The sequence below is a fragment of the Gallinula chloropus genome (genome assembly GCF_964237585.1).
Source record: "Gallinula chloropus genome assembly, chromosome: 24".
In the NCBI taxonomy this organism is placed as follows: Eukaryota; Metazoa; Chordata; class Aves; order Gruiformes; family Rallidae; genus Gallinula; species Gallinula chloropus.
Window position 1 is genome coordinate 4,309,946 of NC_140109.1, and position 12,767 is coordinate 4,322,712.

At 58.2% G+C, this 12,767-nt stretch overlaps 1 protein-coding gene across 1 annotated transcript in view; it reads left to right on the forward strand.

Moving 5' to 3' along the window:
- Positions 1-537: 537 nt before the first annotated feature.
- The window catches only part of ZBTB16 (zinc finger and BTB domain containing 16), a gene marked incomplete at its 5' end in the record, with an annotated part of 53,263 nt that continues 41,033 nt past the window's right edge, over positions 538-12,767 (forward strand). Inside the window, one exon of the mRNA XM_084274983.1 lies at positions 538-1,799. Within this exon, the coding sequence (XP_084131109.1) occupies positions 538-1,799 (1,262 nt within the window). The remainder of the gene's footprint in view (positions 1,800-12,767) is intronic.

The window sequence follows — 12,767 nt, forward strand, 5'->3', positions numbered from 1 at the left end:
CCCCCCCCTCCTTCCTCCTCCTCTTCCTCCTCCTCCTCCTGGCTCGTCCTTCTCCTCCTCCTCACCGGGGCTCCGCCGGCTCCCGCCGTGCACCTGATGGGGCTCGGCGGGCGGGACGGGGCGCGCCGGAGCCGGGCGGGCGGCGGCGCGGGGAGGGGTGGGGGGGTGGTGGTGCGCTGGGAAGCAGAGTCGGGAGGGTGGTGGGGGGGATGATGCGCTGCGCTGCGGCCCCTTTCCCGGCCGGCAGCAGCGGGGACGCGGCTCCGCCGCCCCGGCAGCCGCCCGCCTCCGCCGAACCCGGCGTAGAAACTTTTCGGCGAGTCGCCGCCGGGCTGCGGGCGAACCTGCTCTCTTCTCCTCCGCTCTGCTCCGCTCCGGCCCCCTCTGCCTTTCCCCCGCTTCTCCCTCCTCCCCTCCCCGCGCTCCGCTCATCTCCCCCCTCCGCCTTTTGTTTTCGCAGATAGTCGGCACACAAAGCTGGTCCCAGATTTGAGCGACGGCGGCGAGGCAGCCTGATGCGCCAGCCCCGGGCGCGCCATGGATCTGACTAAGATGGGCAGCATCCAGCTGCAGAACCCCTGCCACCCCACCGGGCTGCTGCACAAAGCCAACCAGATGCGCCTGGCGGGGACGCTGTGCGACGTGGTCATCATGGTGGACAGCCAGGAGTTCCACGCGCACCGGACGGTGCTGGCCTGCACCAGCAAGATGTTCGAGATCCTCTTCCACCGCAACAGCCAGCATTACACCCTGGACTTCCTCTCGCCAAAGACCTTCCAGCAGATCCTGGAGTATGCCTACACCGCCACCCTGCAAGCCAAGGTCGAGGACTTGGATGACCTGCTCTACGCTGCCGAGATCCTGGAAATCGAGTACCTGGAGGAGCAGTGCCTGAAGATCCTGGAGACCATCCAGGCTTCCGAGGACAACGACACTGAGGTCGGTGCGGCTGACGGAACTGCTGCCGAGGAAGAGGAGGAGAGGAAGGCGAGGTACGTCAAAGGCCTCTTCATCTCCAAGACCGCCGGAGAGGAGAGCGGCTACGCTGGGGCGGCTGGCCAGAGCCTGCCCTCGGCCGCACCAGAGCGGAGCCCCTCCGCCTCCGCTTCTTTTGGCACCCTCTCCGCCATGAGCCCCACCGAGGCGGCTGTGGACAGCTTGATGACCATCGGGCAGTCACTGCTGCAGGGTGCCCTGCCACCCAGTGCCCCCGAGGACTCCCGCCCCACCGCCACCCGCCGCCCTCCCAGCCTTGCTGAGGTAAAAACCGAAGCGATGCAGGTGGATGACGCCTCCGGCCATGCCAGTCCCCAGGCGGCCGAGCCCGGTGCCTCCAGTGGGGAGAAGCCTGATGAGAAGGGCAAGGAAGGGCCCGGCACCCCGACCCGCAGCAGCGTCATCACCAGCGCCCGCGAACTGCACTATGCCCGCGAGGAGGGTGCCGAGCCACCACCCGAGCCTGGCCAGGGGCTGCCGTTGGTACCGGAGCCATCCGCTGCTGCTGCCCAGGGCGAGAAGCCCCTGGGCATCTACTCCCTGCTGCCAAACCACAAGACTGAGCCGGTGCTCGGTGTGCCGCCCTCCGTGGCGTCCGCCCTGCACGTGCAGCCGGCCCTGGCCGTCTCCATGGACTTCAGCGCTTATGGGGGGCTGCTGCCCCAGGGCTTCATCCAGCGGGAGCTGTTCAGCAAGCTGGGGGAGCTGGCAGCTGGCATGAAGACAGAGAGCAGGGCCCTAGGTGAGCAGTGCAGCGTATGCGGCGCAGAGCTGCCGGACAACGAGACCCTCGAGCAGCACAGGTGAGTGCCCGTGCCGCGAGGGAAGGATGGAGGGAGGGATGGGTCTCGCCAGTGGACGGGCAGCAGGTCCCGACATGTACTCCAAGAGCAGGGTGCCAAGCGGTGCGTGTGTGTGGGGCACGGCTGCCACAACTTTTGTGGGTCTGGCAGCCGTGCCAGAAGGTTCCTTCTGGGGAGGGGGTGGCCGGAACGCGGGTGATTCTTGCGAGTATGAACCCCACCAGCGTCCCTTGCCGCCACCCCCCCGGAACGGCTGCTGGCTCCCCTGAGTTTAGGGATCCGCCTGTAAATGGCGTGTGGAGGGATGCCGTGGGGTCGGGCAGTTTGCGCTGTGCCGAGAGCTGATCCATCCTTTGCCAGCACCCAGGCACGTCGGTGTGGGGTGAGGCTGTGGGGAGAGGGGGAGACATGTGGGGTGCTTGTGGCCGGCCACAGCTGTGGTGTTTGGGCTCTGCGCGCACGCAGCAGCGCCTTGCCAGCCCGGTGGTTTTACGTCGCTTGTCTTCCCGGTTTATGAAATACTTGTACTTTGCGCAAAGTAACGTGTAGGTCAGGCTGAGTAACGCAGGGGTGAGCGCGGAGGGCGAGCAATGCCACGGAGGCAGGGGGGTAGCAGCAGATGTGATTTTGGGGCTCCTCTGCTTGGGGCAGGGTGTGTGTGGAGGGGATCGTTGTGCTTGCGCTGAGCCCCACACCTTGGGGAGCTGCTGCGGGGCAGGAGCGCAGGGGTTGTTACCAGTTACCAGCATACGAGTTTGGCTCTCACCCCCACCCCTCTTTGCCGTGTTCAAATGGTGGGTGCGGGGTGTGGAGCCCGATGGGGTCCGGGAGTGTGGTCATGTTTATTACCGTGCCAGAATCACCACTGCTGGTCAAACGCCTGAGTGCTGGGTCCGCTTCTGCGACTACAGCACTGGCTCCCGGCACGGCAGCGTCCTGCCTGGGGGAAGGCAGCACCAGCGCCGCGCTGGAGCCGCTATGCGCACCGCGTCAGATTTTTAATAGATCAACAGGTTAATTAGTTCTGATGCATATAACGCACTCTGGGGATGGTGGCCGTGCCGGTATGCGCCTCTGGTGAGGGAGACGATGCTGCCAGTGGAGGCTGCCACCCGCGAGCGGTGCAGGATGCATTGGGGTGCTGGGGCAGCAGCCCCCCACGCCTTCAGCCCGCCTGCGACGGCTTCCCATGCGGGGTGGCAGCCGCTGCTCTGGGGCTCTCGGGTCTGTGAGTGCCGGCAGCGTCGTTGCTTGGACCTTGCTGAGAGCAGCCCTCACCCCTTGGAGGGGTCCTCCTGGCTGTTTTGCGGGTGTGGGGCAGCTTTGGGCTTTGTTTCCCCTGCCTCATGAGCGGGAGAGCTGGGCTCGCGTGCGTTAGCCTGCCCGAAGCTGCCTCAGCGCGGCTCTCCCCCGGCCGCGCGGTGATGCAGACCGAACGTCACCGGAGGAGAGCTGCAGTGAAGGCTCAGAGAGAATTTTAACGTGGTTTTGTGCCACGGCCCTGACCGTCTCCCTTCCTCTCCCACCCCCCCCTGCCCCAAACCCACAATGCCGTGGCCACTCTTGTGGGTCGCATCCTGCACCGATGGGGCAGTGTGGCTCAGATCGCGTTTCACGTCGCTTTCCTGGGGCTCTCCTCGTTTTTGACAGCCATGGTTGTGGTCGTAGCTTATTTTTTAATCACTCACGATGGTTGTCAGGTGGCCTGTGCTCTGATGGGCTCTCTGGTTGAACAAAAGTACAGAGCTTAGCACCGTGTCCAGCAAGCCAAGCCTTGAAGGCGATCGCTTCAGCCAGCACCCGGCTCTGATTGCCTGGTCTTGCTTTACCTGGCACTGGCAGAGCTCCGCAGGGTGAGCCAAATCCCCTGAGCCATTTTTAAACTCAGCTGCGACACTGTCCATGTTGGAAGGCATTGGGCAATGGTCAAATCAACTCGAGTCCCTTCCCCCCCGGCACACTCCCCCACCCCAGCTCCCCTCTGCCCTCAGCAGCCTAAATCTAAGGCAGTTTGTGCGTAGACAAGATCTCATGTGGCTTTTATGTGGTGTCTGCCTTCTAATACATGGGGAAAATCACCATTTGGAGAGGACTCAAATCCTCTTGAATTTACGGAGCTGTTAAGAGGCATCTCTGCTGGATTGGGATCCCAATCCAGCGGCCGCACCATGACAGCTGCAAACTCCCCTCCGCTCAGACACCTTGCTGTGGAGGGGTAGTCTGAGGCACGGAGGTCCTAGCACCGCATCCCTGAGCCGGCTGTTGGCGGGGGCAGGATGCACCCGGGGGCATCGCTGTGTTGCTCGCTGGCTTTTGCTGAACTCTTTCTGCTGAGCACTCGCCACTGTGGTTTTGCTTTCTGACCCCAACACGAGCCTGGAGAGGCGGTGCCCAGAGCGCAGTCCCTCATGGTTGCTTCCACACCTTCATGGTGGGACGAGCCAGAGCAGGTGACAGAGCCTAAACGTGCCTGAAGCTGATGCTGCGCAGCACGGGGCGAGCCGGCGCGTACCGTGCCTGTTTATGTTGTGCAAGCGAGCGGGTACATATGGCGGGTACGTTTGTTTACACACACACATGCCACTATAAGCATAAATATATATGTTTACAGTCTCAGAGCCTGCTGAGCGCTCTTCCTGCGTTGGCTCGTGGGGGAAACGTGTGCAGGATGGAGGTGAGTGGGTGGCTTGGCTGCCCTGTTGCAGCCACGTGGCAGGGGGGCTGCCGCTGGCCCCAAGTGATGGAGGGGTCCCCAAGGGGTGTCCTCTGGACCGTCCCCGTGCGGGAGCACGGCTCCATCACTGACCTCAGCTTTGTGGCAGCGTCGCCTGTGCCCTGTCGTGACGTAGGTGAGCCAACAGCACCCAGTCATCGGCTTTTAGTGGCCAGTGACTCAGGTCAGGGTCTTCACGGCCCCAGACCCATTGGCCAACCCATTTCTTTCCTTCTTTAGCAAGTTCATGATTTTGACTAATTGAGTGCGTATTGAGTCGGCGACTCTTTAGTTTATTTAAAATATTATTAAATATTTCTTTTGAGGTTCAGCGAGGTTCAAACAGTGTTAGCATTGATCGCTGCTTCTAACTGCGGGCGAGGAAGCCGTCGTTTGGTGGCCCTATTTGGGTTGGCTTGTACAAAGAAAAGCTTCCTGTGCTACAGCGCGCGTGCCGTGCTCAGCCCCGGGTGACTTTTCACCGTGGAGTTCAAGACCCTGCAACTTTATAAGAGGCGTGGCTTTGGGTTTTTGGGTTTGGCTTGGGGTTTTATTTTACCTTGGTAAAAGCCTCTCTTCAAGTTTTCACGTCCCAGTTTTGCGTTTTGAGGTTTCCTGGCTGAGCCGTCGCCGAAAGGCACGTGCTCCGACTAGGGTAGGAATGAGGACGCTCGCTCTGGCGCCACGGCTACTGACCCGCCGCGATACCCCAAACTGCAGAGTTTTACCCTCGTTTCCCATTTCTGAAGCATGGATGGGCTAACCAGTGTGCGGGACCGAGTGCTGATGCTCCCACTGGTCCACAACTTCCCCGCAGGGATCCAGGTCCGGATGACGACCGTGTGGCAACCCCTGTGCCGATTGCACCGTTAGCACCGCGGTGAGCTGAAAGGGAGATATATTCTTGGGTTTTGGCGCTCGCTTTGCCAGGCTCACCTCCGTTTGTCTCCGCCTGGATTAGCTCTGCGTCGTGCTACTAATGCTATTAGGCGCGTTGGCACCGCTCGACATGTCACAGTGAGAAACAGATGCAGTATACCATTAAAGCAATAAACGTGATAAATCGGATCCCGAGCGCTTTGCGAGATGTTATTAGTGTTAATTTTGGTAGCCCGATACAGTCGTTGGGGGTTTTGTTTTATTTTAAGCGGTCGGCAATTTACGTTCTGCTGCAACTTTTTTTTGGGGGAGGAAACAAGGAGGAAAAGTAACAAATGAAGGGGGGGAGGGAAGGGGGAAAAACGCCCCCAAAAGATGGTGGTGACCCCCCCCCCCACCCCACCCCCCAAAAAAACTCTGGCTGTGATTACTTCCAGAGTCCGAAGACGCCTCGGCAGCTCTTGTTTCTTGCTGATGGACCTTATTACCGGCACCTGGCATCATAAGGGGCTAATGGAAACCAGCGCTGCCGGCCGTGGAGGCGCGGGGCGGCCGGCCGAGGAAGCTCTGATTAGCTTTATGGGCAGGGGGACGCGCCCCGCTCAGGAAATGAATGTTGCGGCTAAGGTCCGCGGCGCTGACCCCGAGCGCGTAACCTGTGAGCGCCGGCGGAGACCCCGCTCAGGATGCTTGGGATTTCGGGGCTCTCTGGTTCTTGTCATAGGCGGGGGGCAGAGGGGGGTGGGGGGGGGGTGGTGGTGGGATACAGCGTGGTATGTTGCAGCCTTGAACTTTTGATTTATTCGGCGGGGCACTTAACCGTTTCCATGCTTGGCTCCAAGCGCGGAGGGGGGAAGAGCCCCCATCGGTTTCCGTCTTCTCCTGCCCCCAATTCCATGTGGGTTTAGCTGCGCGGGTGATGCGCCTCACTCAAAGCACAGTTCTGACACTCCCGTCGGGAAATGCCGGTTCTATTTCTCCTTTGATTCGTTCTTTCCTTTTTTACCTTGTTCTTTTTCCTACCCACCCCCCCACCACCACCCACAAACAACTTTCCTGCCTTCTCTACCAGTGGCCAGGCTGGCGGCTGAGGGGCTTCTGCAGAGGCGTGACAGGGATGCTCCGTGCCCCCTAACCACCTTCCCCAGCTTGACTGGCATAGGTGGGTGGGTGCCCCCCGATCCCACCTCAGCTGCAGGGTTGGCACCCTGATGCTCGAGGATTGACCCTTGGGTTGGCTTTTTCCCCGTCGCTTGCAGCACTTTGAGAAGCTTTGCGGAGCCTTTTGGGCTCTCAGTGAGCGGTGTCAGTTATGAACATGTTCATCAGCTGCACAGAGGGACCCTCAGAGAGCCTGGGGAGGGGGCTGGTCCGGGTGTGGGAGATGCTATCAACTCTTTTAGTCTCCTTTTTTTGCGCATCTTTTCCCCATGGCGCATGGAAATGGCACGGAGCAGCCTGGGCAGCTGGTGACGGAACATCCCCGCAGCCGTCCCCGCTTGTATGCTGCGTAAATCTGTTTTCCTTGGGCAGAGTAAAACGATCTGCATTTTCCTTTTTGCCCACAATTAGCAAGATTTTTCTTTTACTTCCCCAGCACCACCACCACCACCACCCCGCCTTGACAGCTTCAAGAGAGGCTTTAAATGAGTAATTACTAAATATTTCCCGGCAGCCAAACACGGGGCCATGGCATCTCCTGTTGCAAAAGTGAAAAATATTTCTGTTTGCAGTTAATTTTAGTGGCAGGCAGATCATGTTAACTGGGTGTAATTGCTTCCAGATATGGCAGAGGGTTTTGTGTGTTGGGATGAAGGGTCTGGTAAGTGCTCGCTTCCTGTGTAAATTAGCCTATTCCATTCATTCCTCTGCGCCCGGCAGTCCTGGCCTGTGTCACTCCGCTTGCGAGGTTGGGGGCTTCAGGGAGTATGTTGGCTTTAACCAGTTCTATAGTTTGGTTTGGTTTATTTTATATTATTTTATATATTTTTTAAATTTTATTTTGTATTTTATTTTTATTTATTTTTATTTCCTTTTCATTTTTTATCTTTATTTCTATTTTATGTCTATGCTTAGTTAATTTTATTTCTATTTCTTATTTAATTTAATCTCTTTTAATTTAATTTAATTTTTATTTCCTGATTCCCTCCCCTCCCCCCCCCCCCCCCCCAGCTCAGTCTTAGGGAGCTCAGTGTTTTAGTCCTTTTTTGGGCATCACCCCCTTCTTTGCCGGGCCAAGGAGAGAGCGGTGCAGGCCCTGTGCCAGCCAAAAAAGCCCCACTCCTTGGCTCGGTGGCCAAAGAAGGAGCATCCCCGTACGGCTTTGGGTGGTGGACGCGGGGCTCCGCACTCTGACTGGGGAGATCCACATCATTTTCGCTGTCCCGTTGCTGTTTTATTGGCGTGTTGTTTAGCGATACGTGGCGGAGGCGAGACTGCTCCGCGTAGGCGTGAGCAAGGACTGAGCCTGGCTCGAGCCGCCCGCCATAAATCGGCACTAAGCACCCTGCTTTGTTACCGGTGTCAGCGCAGGCGACGGGCCGTTTATCTGTGTGTATCAGGGCAGCTGATAACCCCGTGCTCTGGTTAGTGCCGTACGAGGGGCGGCCGGCTTGGGCGGATGGCAGATGAGGGGTGCGATGCCGGATGTCGGCACGGGCGCCGCCGCGGTGCTCGTGCCACCCTCTCGAAAAAACTGTCACCTCCGTCTATCTGTGCCGGGGGCAGGCCGCCTGTTTTCACCTCAGTGACCTATAAAACAGCCCGAGTGGAAAAAACAAAGAGAAACTAAAGTAAAAACCCAAAAACCCCAAACACCAGCCCATTTCCATCGCATGGTGTTGAGTGAGTGGCAGGCGGCTACCCGGCTGGGCTGGTGGTCTGGGCTCTCATGTCCGCATGATGCAACTGCGCATTGCCATGAGGTTGCTCCCTCCGCTTTGCCCCACATAACGGCAGAGGAGAGCCAGCTCCCAGCACTGCAGCTTGGCTGGTGGAGCCAAGCCCTGGCGTGGCCAACGTCCCCTTACCCAAAGGCCGCAGCGAGCGGGGCTTTCCCATTGGGGAGCCCCCTTGTGATCCCTCGCCAGCACCGAAAGCGCTTCTCTGCTCTTGCTGAGGAGTTTGGGGCCGGGCTCCGTTGCGTTTTGCCCTTCGTCACCTTCCCTCTTTCTTTTCTCCGTGCATTATTTATAGTAAATCATATTAGGAAGGGGCGCTAAGGAGGAAGCGTGATTCATCCTCCTCGAAACCGGCGCTGACATAAATAAAGGCAAAGCGCTTACTACGTGTTTTTTATTATGGTATGTAGGGACAGGTTGTACTAATCTCGGCGCGCGCAGACTAAACCCGTGAAGGCTGCGACTCTAAGAAATTCGATTTATCAGCGGCACAGACTGCGCGGTTAAAAAAAAAATATCATTGAAAAAAAATTCCCAACCCAAAACCCAGCCGGGCTTCTCGGAAGCATGCACGTGTGGCAGCACCAGGCTTTGAGGACGGATCATGGCTTGCTGGATTTTACCAGGCAGCCTGGGCCGGTGCGTCAGCTTCTGGGAGATGGCAGGGGGTTGTTGCCAGGACTTGCTCTGGCGCGGGAGCGGGGAGAGCGGTGAGCTTTCAGCATCCTCATTGCTTGGGTGTGTTGCTGCTCTGGAATGGGATGCTCAAGCCGCTCTGGGAAAAGGACGGGGTGGGGAAGGAGGGAGGGAAAAACAGCCAGTGAAGCAGCTAGGGGATGCTCAGTGCAGAGAGACACCCAGCAAACCACGCGAATTGGGGCTGCCGGCAGCAGCGCAGCACAGCGAGCGCCGGATATCTTATCTCTGGCTGGGCATGGGCTGCGGTCGCAGCCTCCTGCGCAACACACGCGAACTGCCTTTGCGTGGGTGAGATAAGGCGCACGCGTTGTGCAATGCCGGCCCCTCACCGGCCCCCCTCTACCTGCGCGGCATCATCACAGCACCCATGCTTGAGGGTGAGGGGGATCGTACCGTGTGCGTCACCAGCACCGGGCTCAGGTTCTCTCCACCGGCACCCCATGCCCCACGGTGGCGTGGGGTGGTCAGAGTGCGGCAGGGTCCCCGCCGGCTCACATGCCGGGGCCCCTTTCTGCGAAACGGTGATGCGCTCAGAACCGAAACCCACCACGCCTCCCTACGGGTGCTCTACTATTTTTACCAGTAACGCGGTGATTTCCTCCTTTCTTTCTTCCTTCCCCCTGTTCGTAGAAAACATCCCCGGTGCCGAGGGAGCGCTTCTGCGAACGAGAGCGGTGGCCAGAGGCACTCGTAGTGTGCCAAGCCTCTTCGGGCAGCTCTGCCTCACCTTTGGGGAGCGGAGGGGCTCTGGCAGCCACCCCATCTCCCCAGGAGCTCAGGCGATGGATGCTCAAGCATCCCGGGAGTGAGCTGTGTGAGGTGAAACAAGCAGAAATGCCCACTTCCCCTCCAGTTAGGAATATTGGATAGAAACCTGAGGGGGGAAAGGGGAAATAAAAAAGGGATGGTGCTTTGGATTTCTGGGTCCTTGTCCGCTGTTGCTCTCAGTAGCTGGGGAGGTTTGGGGGAAACACCGCTCTGGCTTTGCCGTGGCTCCCCCCAGCCTTTCAGTTTGTCGTCATCCCGGTTAAGGGCAGCGTTCTGTGGGGTTTTTCTTTTTTTTGTGTGTTTGTGGCAGGGGTGGGGAGGGGTTAGGCGTTGAGTTTCTGGGGGCTGCGGGGATGATTGCACGTAGGGCGGGGGCCGTGGGAAACGGGTGCCGCGCTGGGAACCGGGCCACCGGCGGCTTCCAGCCCCACGGGGTGCTGAGTCAGGGCAGCACTGGGACTGCCCGCGGGAGCTGGGGAGGGGTGCTGGGATCTCAGGATGCTGAGGCAATCTCACCTGTATTGATTTGTGCCTTATCCAACCCTCTAGCTGCCGGTGGCTCTTCCCTCGGTATACAGCCAAGTGTAACTTAGAGCAGCCCTGAAGCATGTTCCTTCCTCTCCTTGCATCAATCAGGGCTGGACCATGCATTATTTAGCGGCGTGGGAGCTGGCCTGGAGCCAGTGGTGCCCCCAACTGATGCACAGGAGGGGGTGGGGGGGCTCTGATGAGCCACCAAAGCGGGTATCACTCTCCATGAGCCTGGGGATGCTGGCCACCCCAGAATGTCAGGATGGCCAGGAGATGGGAGGAGAGCTGGTGTCAGACCTCGCCACTGGGAGAGGGACTGCTCCAACTGTGCCCCTCAGGATGAAGATGGTGAAAGAGGGAGCCTGACGATGGTGGGGGTCAGTCTGTTGGGGAGGGGACCATCCAACGCTGTTGTGTCGTGCAGAACAGGTACTGATGTGCCACCCACGGCTGCAGTTGGTGTGGGCCGATAAGGATCGCTGACCTGGGGCGAGCAACGGGGACTCTTCCTGCCGAAAACAAGAGAAACCCACAACACATTGGGTTTGCATGGCAGCGTGGTTGGAGCCAGCAGGCAGCTAAAACACCCTCGCAGCCATTCGCCGTGGGGGAGAAAGAGGGCAAAACTGGGGAGTGGAGCTAAGAACAGGTTAGTGGGACAGGAGGAGAAGGGAGAAGCCACAATAACAGTAAGGAGAGGGATAAAACATTTTGCAAGGCAGGTGATGCCAAGCCTACTCGCTGATGCCTGGCTCATTCCTGAGCCACGCACCTGGTGTTCCCTCACCCCTCCCCCCCATATCTGTATGGAGCGTGACATCATATGGCATGGAATATCCCCTGGTCAATCTCTTGACCCTCCTGGCTTCTTGCTGGTGGGGCCTGGGAAGATGGAAAGTCCTTGACTTCATTGTAGAGACCTTATTTTCATCCAAAACCCAAAGCGCAGCAATATCCCGGCTGCTAGAGCAAAAATTAACTCTAACCCAGCCAAAACTGGGCTTGAGGGGGGTGTCTTCTGGCTTGGATGCAGCCAAATGCCAGTTGGACATGCCACGAGTGACGTTTGCATCCTTGCTGTGCTTATGGATGAGTGTTTTTGGTGTCAAACATGGGCTGAGTCCTTTTGGGCTTTGGTGCAGGGTAATTGCCTCCCTCCTGGCTGATTTGTTGTTCGGGGCCGGGGACGTATCAGGCGTGGGGGTTACTTTTCCCATTCTTTAGGCACGTCAGTTTCGTGTTCGCATCAGTCTGCAGCCGCCCCGTTTTCCTGCAGTGGCATTTCTGTCCCTGTTATTAGCTAATGAGCTGATTCTTGTTGCCATTCTTAAATAACTCCGGTTTTCCTTCGGCGCGAGAAAGGGAAAGCGGCGTTTCTTAATAACACAGCTCTCAAAAGTCGTTGAAGGCATGAATTTGCCATTCTTTCGCACAAATGTGCGGATTACCACGCTGGGACTCGAATTGCTGAATCATGGAAGCAGGGGAATGGGAAATGTTTGCATACATGATGTTTGGGGGGCGGCGGGATGGCTGTTTTTAAAGCTGCTGTTGCAAACTGGGGTGGGCTTTCTCCCTTCTTGCTGTGATGCTGCAGGGAGTCTGCAGTACGGGATGCTGGCTCTCCCGATGCCAGCCCTGGGATGGGCTTGGACACGTGGCAGCGGTGCCCCCTGTCCACCCAGCCATCCCAGAGGATGCCGGTCATCCCCCCTGGGTGCCATCACCTGTTGTGACATGGTTACTGCTGATGGTAGCTCTTCCACTCCAGTCCCCAGCACTTCTGTTCTCCAGTACTTTTTAGACATGTCTCATGCAGCATCTGAGTGAGCCGTGAGCGTCACCGCGTTACAAGGAGCGATCAGAGGGACTTAGAGGATGGATGTTAATGCCAGCCTCCCACCGGTTCAGCAACAGCATCTCTCCTCCCTACTCTCCCCAGCATGAATAAATCATGAGCTTTGCCGGTCCTGGCTGTTCAGCCCAAGTAATGGCACGGATCTTGCCAGTCATGATGCTGCAGCTGCTCATGCTTTGGGTACGAGCCCCTCTCCGTGTCCGGGGGCTTTTTCCTTCGGGCACTGCAGAGATGCAGCCCTCAGTTGTGTCATCATATGAAACTCACTTCGGGTTGCCAAGCCCCCTTCCTCCTTCCTGCATCGTCTTCCGCTGCCTCCTGTCTCCATGTCCTGGGGTGCAGGGAGGTTATGATTTTATAGGTGCCATAATGTTTGGACCACCTCATGGAGCGGTAGCGGCCAGCATGGTCTCCCCACCATTATCTTTCTCGGGATGATCTTCAGCAGCAAACAGGGAACTATTTGGGGGTCCAGAGTATGCAGCAGCCGGGGGGGCGGGGACATTCCTAGTCCCTGGTCGCATTTTGGAGCCAGTATTGCCAGTGTTTCGGTGTGCATCTTTGGAAAGCACAGAGAAGAGAAGGCTGCAGTGGGACCTCATTGCAGCCTTCCAGTACCT